This window comes from Mobula hypostoma, chromosome 19 (assembly GCF_963921235.1).
Source record: "Mobula hypostoma chromosome 19, sMobHyp1.1, whole genome shotgun sequence".
NCBI lineage: Eukaryota > Metazoa > Chordata > Chondrichthyes > Myliobatiformes > Myliobatidae > Mobula > Mobula hypostoma.
Genome location: NC_086115.1, coordinates 36,702,865 through 36,720,737, shown reverse-complemented (window position 1 = coordinate 36,720,737; position 17,873 = coordinate 36,702,865). Strand labels below are relative to the sequence as shown.

General features: G+C 41.2%; 1 protein-coding gene across 4 annotated transcripts in view; it reads left to right on the top strand.

Moving 5' to 3' along the window:
- Positions 1-17,873, top strand: part of plce1 (phospholipase C, epsilon 1) — a 482,678-nt gene that overhangs the window by 397,389 nt on the left and 67,416 nt on the right. For 2 of the 4 annotated variants that reach the window (XM_063071692.1, XM_063071691.1), the window contains 9 exons: positions 44-180; positions 1,035-1,267; positions 2,360-2,421; positions 2,968-3,133; positions 3,601-3,708; positions 3,814-3,930; positions 4,024-4,182; positions 5,519-5,648; positions 11,615-11,662. In XM_063071692.1, the coding sequence (XP_062927762.1) occupies positions 44-180; positions 1,035-1,267; positions 2,360-2,421; positions 2,968-3,133; positions 3,601-3,708; positions 3,814-3,930; positions 4,024-4,182; positions 5,519-5,648; positions 11,615-11,662 (1,160 nt within the window). The remainder of the gene's footprint in view (positions 1-43; positions 181-1,034; positions 1,268-2,359; positions 2,422-2,967; positions 3,134-3,600; positions 3,709-3,813; positions 3,931-4,023; positions 4,183-5,518; positions 5,649-11,614; positions 11,663-17,873) is intronic. The other 2 variants (XM_063071694.1, XM_063071693.1) reach the window with 1 other exon arrangement.

The window sequence follows — 17,873 nt, the reverse complement described above, 5'->3', positions numbered from 1 at the left end:
TGCATGTAGTGAAAGAGATTGACTGTGTTTGTTTATGGACTAGTGTACGAAGCAGGAAGGACCTGAAGGATCTTTTTGACATTTACTCTGTATCATGCAATCGCTCGGGCTCAGAATCTGCCCCACTGTACACAAACCTGACGATCGATGACAACATCACTGCGCTGCAGCCTGACCTAGGTCAGTCATCTCCTGCAACAATATTGCAATTATTTACTTGATCATTTCTGAATCTGGGCACTTTTTTGAGATTAGTGAAAGTTCTGATAGGGATTTCACAATTTAGGATTATTCAGTACGTCCTTTCATCGTTTTCTGGAAAAGATGTGTATTTGAATTGAGAGAGGAGCAGAAGGGATGTAAGGAGAAACAGGGGTGCAGGAAAAGCACAGGCAGATGCAAGGGGAACAGGAGGGGTGGATGGAGGGAGAGAGAAGAGGAACAGGAAAGATGTTCTCATGTGCACGTGTACACACACACACACACACACACACACACACACACACTTAGAGGGCTACATAGATGGGGATGGCGATGGGGATATAGTGGCAGAAGTAGAACAAGGAAAACAACAGTAGAATCAGCTGCGGAGACATAACTGGCAAAAAAGGGAAATGGACGCACAGGAATTTGATAATTGGCATAAAAATGTTGAACTTGCAAATATTTTATGATTAGAAATTGGCTTAGATAAGAATGTAGAGCAAACGTTCAGATTACGTATAAGTAAGTTAGGTGTTTACACAATGTTATTTTCTGACTAATTCCTAGTGTAATTTATATCCTCTGCCATATCCTAATATATATAATAAGAATATTGATAGTGTAAATTAGAGTAAATCTACTTGATACTTGGAGGAAGAAGTCCCATAAATATAACAGAAATTCATCCTTATTGTTGCTTTTCTGAAATAAATGCTAGTAACGTGTATATATATCCATCTATGTGTGTATCCTTTTAACTGCTGTTTGTGATAAATAATGCATTCATTATTGAAAATAACAAATGAAAATCTGTACTCTTGTTTGTCTAGACCTGTTAACAAGAAATGTGTCGGATCTCGGTCTGTTTATAAAGAGTCGACAGCAGATAACAGATAATCAGAGACAAATTTCTGATTACATCGCGGCGACCAGCATTGTGACCAATCGAGTGGAAATTGCTTCTCTGGGAGAAAGTGAAATGGGAATTGAGCAATTGAATGACTTCCTGGTCAACTGTCAAGGGGAGAATCACACCTATGATGAAATTCTCAGCATTATTCAGGTTTGAGAGATTCACTGTCCTAAAGATACCCCAACCCAATGTGCAAGATGAGGACTCACGACTGAATAGGACTTCAGTGTCATATTGGCACTCTATATGTGTAGTTGAGCTCTTATGAATAGAAATGCACAAATTTATACACTGTCTATTGCTAATCTGCTGACAGACTTTAAATTGCTTTCTGATGATTACCTGTTATTAACAGTGCTGAACTCAAAACAATTTTTGTTCTATACATTTATTTGTCCCCTTGTAGAATGTTAAGAGAATTGAAAAGTTATTTTATATGTAATATGCATAGCACCACATAAAAAGGCCATTTGGCCCTGAGAAAGCGATACCATCAGTCCGATTTGTCTTCTTCCTTCACCCCTGTAACTTATTCTGTCTCACACATATTCATTGACTCCCCTTTGAGTTGATCTTCACTCTGGGGAATTTACAGTAACCAAGCATGTCTTTAGGATGTGACAGGAAACCAGAGCATCTGGAGGAAGTCACACAGTCCGGGAAAGAACATGCAAACTCTGCACACACAGATCAGTTCGGCTCCCTGGAGCCGTGAGACAGCAGCACCAATTACTGTGACTCCTTGCCAGGTTTTTACAGCAGTTCCTGGGGCACCCAGTCAGCCAGAGGATGATTCTGTTGAACATGGACGGTGTAATCGCCTATAATTATATTGTGACATTTTACTATATGTGCAAAATATAATCTGTGATCTTTGTGAAGCCCTTGAGCTTCCAGTACCAGGCACACATAGCACAGCTCCTTTATTGCTCTTTCTTATTTGCTGGTTTCATCTTTGAAAATGATCAGCCTTCAAGATTTTGAAAGGGTTGCTTTTAGCAGTGTTACTGCATGAATCCTAAATCAGAACATCAAGATCTTAAAGTGTCAGTAACCTTTTGCTGATGTGGTAATAAAACATATCATAAAGGCTCCACAAAGCACGTAGATACAACCGAGAGACAAAATTCTAGCTGAAAACTCTATCCAATGTTTTGTTAGCTGTTGTAATTATGTAGAAAGCTGCTGTGTATTAACATAGTCACTTCTATTGCAAAGGATAATATATTCATTCTCTCCCAGAAATTTGAGCCATCTGTCAACATGCGCCAGCAGGGACTGATGTCATTTGAGGGGTTTGCAAGGTAATGCATCATTTTATTATATAGTTGGTATTTTTTAATTCTAAAGCAGAAAAGACACTTGAACCAAAAGTGCTCATGCTTGAACTTCAGTTGGCTATAATTGTACACACTAACCAGTGTTCTACTGATGTCTGTGGATCGCCTCTCCTCTTCTATCATTTTCTCATCCTGAAGGCCCATTTTTTTTTTACCCATTATGAATAAATAACACAATGTCAAGACCTGGACAAGGTGTCTTTCAAAATTACCACACTCACTGATGCTAATTCCCATTGAGATTCCAGGATACCATTAATGCTGCTTCCCTTTGCGCCTGACAGCATTTTCATTTAAGTGAGGATAGAATTGTGTAGGTCAGTGTTAGAATTGTGCAGATCAATATTCATGGCTGTTTAAGAACAACATAAAGCAGAAAGGGGACAGATGGCATTTACAGGAGAAAGGTGAATGGAAATGTGTATTCAATGTGCAACTCTATTCAGTTGATATGAATATTTATAGATCTAGTTTTCATGTAATATTTCTTTTATAAACTACTATATACAGGTTCCTAATGGACAAGGAGAACGTTGCTTCAAAGAACGATGAATCTCAAGTTAATATCGAGGATCTGCAGTTTCCACTTTCATACTATTACATTGAGTCCTCTCACAACACGTACCTTACTGGCCATCAACTGAAAGGAGAATCCTCAGTCGAACTTTACAGCCAGGTATCAGATATTCTCTGCTTGTCACTCCTATTCTTGATTTATCCCTTCTGAACCACATTACTTTTTAAATCTCATTTTGTCTGATCTCTTTGGCCTTTGTCAGTTTCTTGCTTTTTCCCCCCTCGTTTTCTATCTTGCATCCTTTTATTCTGTCTTTTTTGGTCTCTTTTTCTCCCGCACCTCCTTCCTCCTCTCTCCTCCACCCTCCGCCTCAACTCTCCCTCACCCCCCCTTGTCCTCTTTCCCTCTTGTTTTGGTCTCTTTTTGTCCCCCAACTCTGTTCTCCTCTCTCTCCCACCCTCCTCCTTTACTCACCCTCTCTCCTCATGATACATCGTTGACCTGAGACAATAACACTTCTGATAGTGAGTCTCTGGCTCTCAACCGTCTACTTTCATTCTATCTGGAATATTTCTCGATCGCTCTGTTATTTCTCCGATTAGCTATTGCTCGTTTCGCATTTTCAGGTGCTGCTGCAAGGGTGCCGAAGTGTTGAGCTGGACTGTTGGGACGGGGATGATGGTATGCCAATCATATATCACGGGCACACGCTGACCACCAAGATCCCGTTTAAGGTGCAATTTGGTTAAGTTTGCTTGAAAACATTTCAGCGTGTGTGGTGTAAATAGGCAATGATTACTGGTGGCATGCAAGTTCTTATGTTGTACTTTACGTCACAGGATGTCATCGAATCAATCAATCGCAATGCCTTTGTAAACTCTGAAATGCCGGTGATTTTGTCAATTGAGAATCACTGCTCACTGCCCCAGCAGCGGAAGATGGCAGAAATTGTTAAGGTAAGCATGGTCTCGGCAGTCTCCAATGACGGAAATCACTGCTCGGTCAGCTTAAGTCTACAGTCACAGGAACTCTCTCTCTCTTTTTCACAGACTGTATTTGGAGACAAGCTGGTGACCAAATTTTTGTTTGAGAGTGATTTTGCAGATAATCCAATGCTGCCTTCTGTATGGCAACTGAAAGGAAAAATCCTCCTCAAAAACAAGAAATTGAAGGCTCATCAGACTCCAGTGGACATACTGAAACAAAAGGTGAGAGGGCTGCAAATGCAGGATCACAGGTTCTTACGTGATTCCTGGAGATTTTCTCAACCCACCAGAACTCCGAAGGGACATCATTTGATGTATCTTTTTGAACATTAGAAAAGGGATAAGCTCCTTACTTCTGTTGTTTCATTCAGTTGCCCTTGTAACTGATCTTAATTTCGACCACTGCCTTCAGTATCAGAATCAGGTTTATTAACACTGACTTAAGTCATGAAATTTGTTGCTTTGTGGAGTACAATACATAAAAAGTTACTATATAGTATATATAGTACTATGCGAAAGTCTTAGGTGTCTATATAGAATAGCTAGGGTGCCTAAGACTTTTGCACAGTATTGTATTTGTCAACCTAGAGCAGAGAATGAGTTTGTATATCTGACCACAGCAAAGGATATTGGGGGTGGCGAGGGTGGAGTGCCGTGGGAGGCGTGTGGGACAGGAAGCAGAGGAGCAGTACCAGGGACAGGAGGTGGCACGGGTGCTGACACACCCAGCCCTGAGACACCAGGCAAGGTCATTTGATTCCAAGCAATTGGCTTGTTGATCATTACAGACTGTCTCTCTCTGGTGCTTCCTGCTCCCTCCCCCCTTCTCTCCCCCTTTCCAACCACGATTCCTCTCTCCCTGCCTTCTTCCCACTCTCACTCCACAACAGAGACCCATCAGTTTATCAAGTTTATCATCACTCACATACGTCATGTGTTTTTTTTTTGTGGCAGCAATACAGTGCATGTAAAATTACCACAGTACTGTGCAAAAGACTTAGGCAGCCTAGCTACATATATGTGTCTAAGACTTTTGCACAGTTCTGTAAGTTACAGTAAAAAAAATCTTCGTGGACTGTTCAGAAAACTGATGGCGATGGCGGGGGCTGCGGAAGAGGCTGTTCTTTAAAAATGGGACGTGTGTTTTCAGGCTCCTGTGCTCCTTCGTGATGGTAGTAATGAAAAGAGGGGATGAGCTGGACGGTGAGAGTCTGTGATGATGGGTGTTGCTATCTTGAGGCACTGTCTTTTGAAGATGCCCTCATCTCTGGGAAGGGCTGTGCCCGTGATGGGGCTGGATGAGGCCTCAACCTTCTGCAGCCTCTTTTGATCCAGTGCACTGGAGCCTCCATAGCAGGCAGTGATGCAGCTAGTCAGAGTGCCTTTGGTTCACTGCACAACCTTAAATGATGATCACAACCCCAGTAGTTCTGGAGACAACTGTTATCGAGATTTCTCTTACTGTTCGTGCAACATAGTGTTTCCAAACACTTTAATGTTTTTCTCTGTAAGCTTTTGTCCATAATTTGCTTCTCTGACAATGTGCTCTGTCCTACAGGCCCATCAGCTTGCAAACCTGCAGGCACAGACAAGTAATGGCAGCCTGACTGGCCCAGGTACCTCCAACAATGATGAGGAAGAAGATGAAGATGACGAATACGACTATGACTATGAATCTCTCTCTGACGGTACGTTGGCTCCTATTCACAGTTTGAATCAGTATTTTTGGTAAAAATTGAAGCTCTTCTTCATTACCATTCCTTGTTCTGTTTGACATTCTTTGGGAACATCTGCATATTCATGCCTGTATATAGACTGGTATAATAATCTCTGCAAATTTGAGACAGTGAAACAAATTCAAATAAAGTTGGAAAATCGTGCTGCAGGTTGATTGAGAATGTGAGGTTTAGAAAGCTGGATTTGCTTATTGCACACTGCACTATCACAAGATAGTTAGTTACTAGTTCCAAAATTCAAAGTTCAAATTTATTATCAAAGGATGTATACAGGGATGCAACCTGAGATTAATCTTTTTTCACCAAACAAAGAAACCCAATGGAATTCACTAAAAAACACTCACAAAACTACCACATATTTAATTTACAACAGAGGACAAATTGCACAAAGAAAGTAAGCAAAAAACGTATGAAACCTGAACTAGAGAGAGCCTGAAAGTGAGTTCGCAGCTGCGGAGCCTGTTCCACGCTGAGGCGAGTGAAGCCCGTCTAAGAACCCAATGACTGCAGGGAAACGCTGCTCCCGAACCTGGTGGCGTGGGACCTAAGACTCATGCACCTCCTGCCTGACAGTATAACAAGAAGAGAGGGAGACCGGCAGGCAAGCAGGCGGTACTGAATACCTGTCCATTTTCTGTTCTCATCCTCGATGATTTAAATTTTGCTTGATGCTTTAATTAGCACGGACTCATGGAGTCGCCACAGGTTTGTCTTTCACTGTCAGGCCTCAACACAACATCCACCCCCAGTGATGGCTGCCTGGCCGTAGCTGCCCTCTCGAGAGTCTAGTTCACCGAATCCCCCCAGGGGATCGCAAAAGTGCCAGATCGTTTAGTCGGTTCAAATGCACATCCTTAAAAGGGAAATTACAGGCTACGGACTGCAGCGATCACAGTTAAGACGCAGAAGTATATCTACTGGAGTATCTAGTAGTTTTGTGAGCTGTCTGAAAAGCGTCACCATTGGTCACCGGCACCATCTTGCTAGCTCTACAATTTCCATAAGGATATCTTGCAGTTTCAGCTGAAGGAGGCCAATCCAGGCCGGTTCATCCTCTCATGAATGAAGAAGGATCTATTACTCCATATTGTTTTAATAGAATCAGAAACTGTAGAGCAAAGGTTCAATAGAAATGAATTATTCCTTAAGATTCGTTTTTTCACCCACTTTTGTAATCCAATGCATAGCAACAATCAGCATTCATATAGTACATTAACCTAGAATAAGGAGTTCTAAACTGACAAAGGTGTTCTGGATGCATTAATAATGTTAAAACAGTATTGTTTGTCAACTGATTTTTAATTGGAAATCTATTTGAAGGGCAAAAAAAAATCCAACTCCGATTGAGGGTAGAGATGGAATTGGAAACACGTTAACTCTGGCAGGATTTGCAGCCCATTACTTCAGACAAAATGAACAGCTATGATGCCTCACTCCCAGATGAGCTCAACACCTTTTATGCATGCTTTGGAAGGGAGAATAAAACTACATCTATGCAAATCCGCAAAGTGACCCTGTGACCTTTGTCTGAGAGGCCCATGTCAGAACATCTTTCAAGAGGGTGAACCCTCGCATAGTAATAGCACCTGGTAGGGCTCAGAAAATGTGCCAACCAACTGGTGGGAGTGTTCAAGGGCATCTTCAATCTTTCGCTGCTGCAGTCAGAGTGCTCACCTGCTCCAAAAGGGCGAAATGATTCCAGTGACCAAGAAGAGCAGGGTGAGCTGCCTCAACAACTATCACCCAGTTGCTCTCAGATCAACTGTGATGAAGTGCTTTGGGAGGTTAGAATCAATTCCTATCTGAGCAAGGACCTGGACCCACTGCAATTTCTCTATCACCACAATAGGTCTAGAATGCATCAGAGATCAATGGAACTAGCCTGGTATAGTCTGGAGGCCTTGAAGCAAAATGTGATGGTGAACCTGCAAGGCAGCGTAAGAATATTTGCAAGTGTGTTTTGAGACAATGGTAGGTCGTGGATCCTGATGAGGTCTGCTTTGAGTATTGCCCCTTTAAGTTGCACATTCCACAGGAAACAGAGTTAGTTTGTAAAAGTTGGACATTATGGGAGTTAATAGAAACCACCAGTGAGTCTGAATGGTACATTAAAGCTGAATTTTGCATATTATTGCTTACGTCATTTAGAGTAAGCTTTACATTGCAGAGAATTAAGTTACTAGCTCAAACAATAAACCCACTGAAAAGACTGGAATTTCCTGCCAGGAGCTTGCACATCCAGAAATTGGGCACAAATTCCCTCTACTCTGGGTGTAGTTAATTTTCAGTTCCACACCACTGAACTTTTCCCCCAAGAGTTTTGCAAATGAAATTTTGAAATAAGTAAATATCATTTTATATTAATTCCATGGAGAGCTTTACAACTTAAAAAAAAACATTCAGCAGATTAGTGATATTGCTATCAATCAATCTAACTCTGGCTCCAGTTTCTGAATATGGACCAGTGTTCCAGACAAGTTAATGGTGTGCTGGTTTAATTTTCGCAAGGCAGCTGGGCCTGCATACAACCCGGTGATCTTGTGATATTTCTGGGCTGCCAAACAAATTCTTGTATAACAGTTCCAGCTGCAATTGTGTTTAAGCAAACACATAAAACCATGTTGCTGCTCCTGAAATCTCAAGTAGTTGTAAATTGATTGTTGTCTTTTGGATTAGCCCTGACCCTTGTTACTGATCCAGGTGGGAGGTCATGGGGCATGTGGTCATTTACAGTAAAAGCTTACAGGTATTTTAAAAAAATGTAGCCCCTTCTTAATGAAGTCATTTATGTCATTTCAAAATGATTGAAGAAGTTACAACTCAAAATGGAAATCAAAGAAATAAATAGAACTGGTAAACTTTAGCAGCAGGTAGTTTTTAATAAATAAAAGCTGAGAAAGCCGAAATAAGGGAATAAAGATTATGAACCTCAGAGAAAGAGGTAAAATGAATAAATGCATTTGGAAGTGAATATCTTTTCCTGCTCCTCCCTGAAAATGATCGATTAATTAGGGCATTTTTTGAGTTAGAGTGGGATTAAAATGTGAATTATCTTTGTCAGATTTGGATTAGTTTGGACTTCATTATCTACCCCGGCAGTAAGAGATTTTCTAATCCAGTGTTGTGGGAGGTGGTGGAGGAAGAGGAGGGACTGTGGTTGGATGGACTGGGATGACCACAAGCTGTGGAGGAGTGAGAAGATGAGATGCAGCAGGATTGAGATTATAGGCATGATACTTGTCAAAAGATCTAGTGTGGTATATCTGTAATCTATAAATACAATCTGTATAGATCTGCTAGAATAGTGGAGAGATGGAGAGATGGAGAGGCCACATTGTTGCATCTGTAAAAAAACAAACTGCTCACTATAAATTCTGGGAAGGTCCTGAAGGGAGATTGGAACATTTTCACCTTTTTGTTTCAGCAGTAGTTGTGTATAAGACTTTTTTGTCTGCTGGATACATTTTGAGATGTTAAAAAGTCCACCCACTGGGCTTTATTCATACATAACTTTGTAGCCAGAGGCCGTTGTACGTTTCAGACCTTCTATGATTTGACGACTGGCCTTTACTCATCCAATGATGAAAAGCACAATCCTGCCACTTGACTGCAAGGGCTTACGATCACTTGCAACCATGGGGGAGGAAAAGGCCTTCTCCAACTGGCCCCTGCACCATTAACACCCCCCCCACCTCATCTTTATTCCCTCTCCCCTCACTCCCTGAGGCTGCCCTGGAGGTCGCTCTGATGGTGCCGACCCGGTTCCCATATGTCAAAGCAAAACGCTGTTGCTGCAGCCCATTGAACTAGACTCAGTAGGGCTCAATATCTCAGTAGGGGTGGCATGGCAGCGCAGTGCTTAACGCATTGCTTTCCGGTGCCAGCAATGGGGGTTCTATTCTCACCACTATCTGTCAGGAGTTTGTACGTTCCTCCTTGTGACCATGTGGGCTTCTGCGGGGGGTCCAGTTCCTTCCCACATTCCAAAGACGTACGGGTTAGTAGGTTCACTGATCACATGGGTGTATTTGGGCAACACGGGCTCATTGAGCTGGAAAGGCCAGTTACCATGCTGAATCTCTAATTAAAAATTAAAATTAAATTAAATTTGGTGACTTACTTTAAATGTAGCTTTTAAAACTGGGTGAGATCAGTTTCTCTGCATTGCCACCCAAGCAGATAAATCTCAGCAGAGATACAATGTTGATTCAGCCCCCTCCCAATTTCGCAGCAGTGAGTAGATGAAAGTCGCCGATCTGAGGACTTAGCAGTCTGACAGTTTGTTTTTGATTCCCAGCCCAAGGACAGGACAGAGTGAAACAGAATTCACACCCTTGAATGTTCTATTGAGTGCTTGAGGACTTTGTTTGGCAGGAGTTATGGATCTCCCATTCCTTGAACACCAAGACATATACAATAGTACTTCAAGTTTAATTGTCATTCAGCTATTCATGAAAATCCATGAATACAGCCAAATGAAATAGCATTACACAGGGACCAAGGCGCACAACACAGTACCAACAGTCACACACAGCACAAGGCACAGAGAGAATAACAATCACCTATAAGAGATCAGTAAAGTACAGTCTAAAAATATAGTCCAAGTCCCAGAGTCCATCAACATTGCAGCAGTCTACAGTCGAACATAACACAGCTTGCCTTCTGCCAGTTAGAGGAACTAAATGCCTGGGGAACTAAATCCCAAAGAAACTTGAGCTGCTTTAAAAGAGAAGCTGTGGAGAAGAAGAAATAGAACTCCTCAATAAGAGAAGTTCTAAAAATGTGAAAGGATAATCAGTTTTGTTATCTCTATTTCAAATTGATTAACATTTACATCTTCTTTTGTTTGGCATTTGGAACACCTATAAGGAGGTATCCATTAAACTAGTTCTGCTCCATTGCAAATAGCTTTGCTGAGATTTCTGGTAGATGGAAGTTCTGTTTAGCTGGGGTTTTCAGTTCTGCCTTTTTATTATATTTTGAAATACTTGCAGTTTGATTTAATTTGTAAATAAAGCTACAGAGGGGACAGGATTGGTGTTAAGGCAGTTTCTAAGTCACACTTCATAAATTTTGACTGAGTTTTAACACAAGACAATGGTTTACTGGCACAGCATTGTACACATGTCAACCAGTCCCGTTGGGCACCAGGTTGGCACTTAGTCAATGCTGTTTTAGTAATTGTTCCAGGAATTTAAAATGCCTAAAAATACCAATATGCTAAAATCTTTTAAAAGTCAATTTTCTGATTTTTGCAACTATGTAAGATCATTATCTAGATGGAAAGACCAGATAATTCATTTCAGGGCTCTCACAGTGATTATCTAAACCTGGTTAATGGCTAGGTGTTTGCCATTGTGCATAACAGTGTGATACATTGCTTGTTTAAACCATAGATTGTATTTCAGGACATGGCCGCTGCTTCTTCTGATGAAAATGAAGTAGAAATGAGGAAGTTAGGTATTTTGAGCTGTCCAAAAGAGACAGTGCTCGTGTCATCACTGACAACGCTGCCACTCATACACAGAGTTCGTGAGAAACAGAAACCAAAATGTCTCTGAACTCACTCTCGTTCTCCTGTTTCAATGACTCTCCAGATGTCAGAACAACATTTCTGGTCCTGTTGGAAGAGCAGAATATATAACAAGTTGCAGATTTCCTTGTAATTACTTTTCCTCCATCCTTCTTTCTTCTGTAGGCTGTAAAAACAAGTTTAACTGCATTAGACCATTGCTTATTTTCTCTTTACAGAGCATGCTGACTTAATCATTAATGCCATTACATGGTGTGCGGTCCTCATTTTCTACAATTAGAGTTATCCATTTTACTACAGTCTGACTAATATTTAATCTTTCTTATTCTGATTGTGCCAACTAATTTCTGACTCTCTGCTCTTATTCCCTCCCTGCCTTCTGTAGCTGATGCTCTTATTGCTTCCCTCTCCACTGCTATGAATGATCAAGAAGGTAAAAGCCCCAGTTTCGGCACTGGTTTATGCAAAGTATATTATGAGTGCTGTGTTGCAGGGTGGGAGGGGGAAAAGGAAAAAATTGTATTCCGATGTAAATTGTAACATTTTCCAGGTATCGATTGCAAGTTCAGTGGAGGTTCACAAGAGACGGAGAAGCTTTATCTGTTTTAGGGTGAATATATGCTGTCTTTGAGCAAGTCAATGAAAGTCTGATTGGTGAACCTGCCACAACAGTTCCTGTTACTACACTCTATCTTTAGAGCCTATATGAGAGCTGTTATTTCATATTTCCTTTATGACTTAAAGCACAGGGAGTGATATACAGTAGCTAAGTAACCTTCTAGCTGGAGCATCTGCAGAAACACGCATGCTCACAAGGTGAACCTACAAGGTCCACACATTAGAGATCAGGATTGAGCCCGGGCGACAGGAGCTCTGAAATGGTTGTTGTATGTGTAACCTGTATACCCTCTTTATAAGCAGTGGCTACAAGTCCTTGCTTATATTTTGAAATGTCGTCTCTGCAAAAACAGCAGTAAAGTCATTTAACATGTAGCTACTGATACAACAATGTCACTGAAATAATTTATTTATTTCTTGAGATACATTGCAAAATAGGCCCTTCGAGCCACACTGCCCAGCAATCCCCCGAGCCTAATCACGGGACAATTTACGATGACCTATTATCCTACCGTCAGTTCTTCGGGCTGTGGGAGAAAACAGGAGAAACCGGACGAAACCCACACGGTCAGAGGGAGAACGTGCAAACTCCTTACAGGCAGTGGCGGGAATTGAATCGGAGTCACCTGTACTGTAAAGCATTGTGCTAACCACTATACTATCTTGCTGCCCACGGTATGTTTGGAAACAGATGGGAGTAAGGCAATAAAACTGGGGTTGCCTGCATTGTGAAGTGAGGCTTGATCAATCCAGGGTATTTCCTGGTATTTTTACAATGCAGTTAACAGTGCTTTATTTATTGGCCTGTGTAGTTAATAGCTGGTAATGTCCTCTGGTGAATGGTTAATAACAGTAGCCAGCAACTGCCATGTACACAGTAATAACCAATAGCATAAAATGTAATGGAGTCGAGATCTGTGCAGTTATTAATGTCATACAAGTAGATATTAATATCTTACATGGCCATTGCATTGAAATTTTCTGTAACACATAGGTAAAATAACCAACTGAGTTGTAAAATATCCAGTTATGTTAAGTGCTACTGCTATTTCACTTCCTTTTTAAGCCCAACTCGCAGTGGTGACAGATGTTCAGCTCCTCTTTGCTCACCATATGTTTGGGCTAAAGATGATATGAAGATAAATTTTACTGACTAACTCACAGATTAATGCAACTATTATACATAAATATTTCACTTGGCATAATGTTGGCGATATGTTCACAACATTCATCATCCTGTCACCATCCATGCCAAGTAAGGAACTTTTCCATTATAATTGTTTTCCAAATGCTTTCTTTTCCCTCCCAAATGAATAGGTCACACTAGCATTTATGCATGATAGTTGGAAAGATATAACTATTAAAAATAGTAGATTCGAATCCAAATTTCACACTTCAAATGCTGCTGAAGTGTTTATAGGTGTAGAATAATCTTCATGTGCTGTGCCCCTTCACTGCTTCCCAGCACTTTATGAGCACATTATAAACCACAACCTGCATTTGTTCAGCAGTCAGAGCATGTGTGCGTTCAGACAGGCTCATCTCCATTTTAACAGAATAGTGGTTTGTGCTTCAGGTGGCAGAGCGTTCCTCATCTAATTTACTGTGATGCATACAAGAGTGTAATCACACCACTCCTGTTATTGTGAACTACAGAAGTGAAGTCTTTAAGAACAGCAACTGTGGCCACTTAAACAATGTCAAAGCATTCAAATTGTTCACTGTTTCTTGAAAGGCCTTTTACCAACAACCTTATTAAATAAAATAAACAAATCCTAGCCAAAAATAGGTGTTTGTAACATAATAAAAGTGTAAAAAAAAAGCACAATTCCATAAAGTAAACTTTTAAATAATATTTTGGTGTGTTTGTAAATGCTGATCCCTATACTTCCTTCAGAGGCCTGCACCACCATGATAAACCAGAGCCTTGTGCTCATGCAGGCCTTTGTATTCATTAGTGATAGGCATGAGGGTTTGCACTCATAGACCGCTGCTCGTGCGTGCAAAGGAATTCAGTATTTTCCTGACTGACAACCAGGTTAACAAAGGTCTAGAAGTATATGGACCATCCTGTAGTTAAATAGAAAATTGGTTGCCCCGTGTGAGATCTTAGCCTTTTGATTTTGTCATCCTATTCAAAAATGACTGAGATTGAGGGAAAAGACTAGGAATGATAAGGCTTATTGATGGTTGCAAAATAAAATGTGTAATTAAATAAGTGGAGCAAAAAATGTATACAGTGAGGTAGTGTGCTTTTAATGTCCAGTGAGAAATCTGATGGCTGAGGGGGAGAAGTTGTTCTTAAAATATTGGGAGTGTATTTTACCTCACTCAGAAAGACCAAGAAATGGCCACACCAAATCCACGTTCTAGCCTGATATTTAATAATTAGTGATTAATGAGGCAGGGGGTAGAGTGGATATTAGAGGTGTAGGGGAGGGAGGAAAGGGAGTTAGAAAAGAAGAGAGAAAAGTTTAAAATACAAGAGGAGGGCAAGTGTGAGAGGGGAGCAAAAAGGAAAGAAAAAGTACAATTACTGTCAGTTCTCTATTAGAAGTGAGATACTGTATTTAATTGGGAACTTGCCCGGCTAAATAATTTCTATCAGAAGTTCCCTGTTTTCCACATTATCTTCTTGTCCTATGAAGCTTATGTGCACTCCATTCCCAAGCCAGAGGACAACAGTGTATGTCCTTGAATCACCCAGTGAATCATAGCTTGCTTGCTGTTGACCTCATCACAGATTTGTTGTCCTTGAACCATTCCTTCCAGTGAAAACATCGGAATCATAACCATAAAGGCAGAGCATACAGCACTCCTGTCCACTCTACCCACACACTATTTATCACTGAAGTGACAGCATGCTTGACTACTAACAGATTGCGCCACTATTTCTATTAAGCCACATCCATTCCAAGGTAAACTATTAAAGAAAGATAAGCACGAACTTTTGGAATTCTGCTGAGTCGATTTACCAGAAGGGGAATTAAAAAAAAAGAAGTCTCATTTTACAACCTCCAACAATTGTTCACATTTATTTTTAACATGTGACTGTGTGGGTTTCCTCCGGGTGCTCGGGTTTCCTCCTACAGTCCAAAGAACGTGCCAGTTGGTAGGTTAAATGGTCATTGTAAATTGTCCTTGATTAGTCTAGGATTAAATTGGGCGATTGCTGGGCAATGCAGCTCAAAGGGTCGGAAGGGCCGTGCTGTATCTCAATCAATAAATTAATTTAATGAGGTATTAAATTTCAGAGCAAGAGAATCTGAAAGGCAAATGCTTTTAGAAGTTGTTTTTGGACTATAATAACCCCAAAACAACTATTCATGTAAATGTTATGAATTGCTGTATATTACCATGTAAATTTGCACCCAAGTTCTAAGTGACTGTTATGGATTTAAAATATTTTAGTTAAAATTTGCTTTTCTTAATCCAAAGAGGCTGAGTAAACGATGCATGTAAATGAAGGATGAAACTAGTATTGGAACATAGAACATTATTACGCAGTACAGGCCCTTCAGCCCACCATGCTGTGCTGACCTATTAACTTCTCTAAGATCAACCTAACCCTTTCCTCCTACATAGCTCTCCTTTTTTCTATCATCCATTTGTATAATATATATAATATTATTTGTATTTGTACATTTTGCTATTAATCCTGTCACCTAAACTCACTGAGCCATGTCACATATTTAATAAGGCTAATTACGAGCCATGTTCTTTATTTACCAAACTGTAAAACATTGAGGTTGAGATGCTTGAGAATCGGGCAGAAATTGCAGAGGCTCCTGAACAGTTGGTGCAGGGCAGACCAATAAGCATCTTGTCTATAAGCTTGTTTAGCAGTGAACAATGCTCAATATGAACAATGCCAATCACAAAGGTCCTCCCTTCTTGAGATTCTGGGTGTCACATCCTGGATGAAAACATTGATAGCCTGGGATGGAAAGGTGGTCAGCAATTAGTGATCTGAATATCTAAGTGCATGAGGATTGGAAGAGATATTGACATTCAGGGATGCAAAGAGGACTGCCAGAAAGAAAACCAGTGTGTTCTCAGATTCCAAGACATGTCAGCTTCTATTGTTGGGATCCAATGTCAATGTTCCAGGATTAGAAGGGCGGTCAGTATTCTGGGATCAGAAGAGTATCAGTGTCTTGGGATTGGAAGATGTGCCATTGTTTCAATTGGATGGAGTGTCAGTATCTGAGGATTAGAAAGGGTGTTGGTGTTTGGAAGGAATGTCAAGATGTAGCAGTTGTAATGTGTGTTGGTAGTCAGGAAGAGACCAAAGACTAATGATTGATGAGAGATGGGTTATTGGGGCTTTCAGTAGACCAGCAATTGTGAGTCAGATTGGGGATGGGTGAAGCTTTGTAGATCTGTCATCAGGGGAGGTCTGACCAGAGAAGTGAGCTAGAGTTGGGAAACAGTTGGTCCAAACTATGGTATATGTGACCATATGAACGTGAATGCAAACCTCTGAAGTGATGTCAGTTGAGCACCAGCATATGTGTCCTGGTTCCATTGTTTCAGCACCTCAAATGAATGGAGGAGCTAGAAGTAAAATCGCCAACACACTCAGAATGCTCAAGGAACTCAGCAGATCAGGCAGCATCTATGGAGGGAAATGAACAGTTGGCATTTCAGGCCAAGACTCTTCATTAGGACTAGAAAGGAAGGGGGAAAAGCCAGGATAAGAAGGTGGAAGAGGGGAGGGTGTACAAGCTGGCAGGGTATAGTTGAGGGGGATGAAGTAAGAAGCTGGGAGGGCTAAGTAACACCCACTTCCCATTTTTCATACATGGACCCTCACACTATCCTCCTGTAGTGTTAACAGGGATAGGGTTACCTTTGACTTTACCGACCACTCTCTGTATCAGTGTAACTTCCACTACATCCAACGGGATCATACCAGCAAGCACATCTTTCCCTCCACTCCCCGCCCCCAGCTTTCTGCAGGAATTACTATATATGTGACTCCCTTATCCACTTGTTCCTACCCACTAATCTCCCTGCTGGCACTATACAGCTTCTTACTTCATTCCCCCCCAACTCCCTCACCCACCCACTTTCTCCCTCACTTGGTGTCACCTATCACTTGCCGGCTTGTACTCTCGGCATATGTTAGGTCCTACCCCATCAAAGCCTCCTTCCGCTGTGACCTAGGTGCTCCTTGTTACTGGTACGACCCACTGAAATAGCTGTGCTCCTCTCATTCTGATCTGTGAGTCTGCTTGTTAACTGCTGCACCTATATACAGTATCCTGCACCTGCTACAGCCCAGCTCCTGAGCTCTGGAAATCACTCACCCATCACTCCGTTTTTGCTGACCTACTCTCTTTGTTTAAGATTTACCTTTGGCCAGGCGTTTGGCCATTAGTCCTACTGCCTCAATACAGAGCTCATGGTCAATCTTTGCTCTGTAAAAGGCCTTGGAATACAATATTATGTTAAAGGCCCCATATTAGTACAGAATGTTCTCCCTCTATCTCTGTTTGATAGTCCTAGCTTCACCATGGCTGAGACCAGGCGAGGGGGGAAGTTGGTTGGTTTGGAGCAGGAGGAATTAAGTGAGAAGCTGAGAGGTGATAGGTGGAAGAAGTAAAGGACTGAAGAAGAAGGAATCTGACAGGATAAGAGAGTGGACCATAGGAAAAAGGGAATGAGGAGAGGAACCAGAGGGCAGGCGAGGAGGAGAAGGGGAGAAGGGGTAAGAAAGGAGCCGGAATAAGGAATGGAAAAGAGAGAAGGAGTGGTGGGGGGAGGGGAATTACCTGATGTTAAAGAAATCAATATTTATTGATTTAGTTGTCTTTAGGCAGATTGCCTTTGCTCCTTATTCGACAATTCTTTCAGTGGAAAGATTTGCAATCCAAATTACCATGAGCAAAGGAACAGGAGGTTTTCCAGAAATAATATAAAACTGTAAATGAATCTAAAACATAGAACTATTCCAAAGAATAACCACATATATCACCTGTATGAGGGGGAAGTAATATTTGGGAAAGCTAGTAGTTTTACAA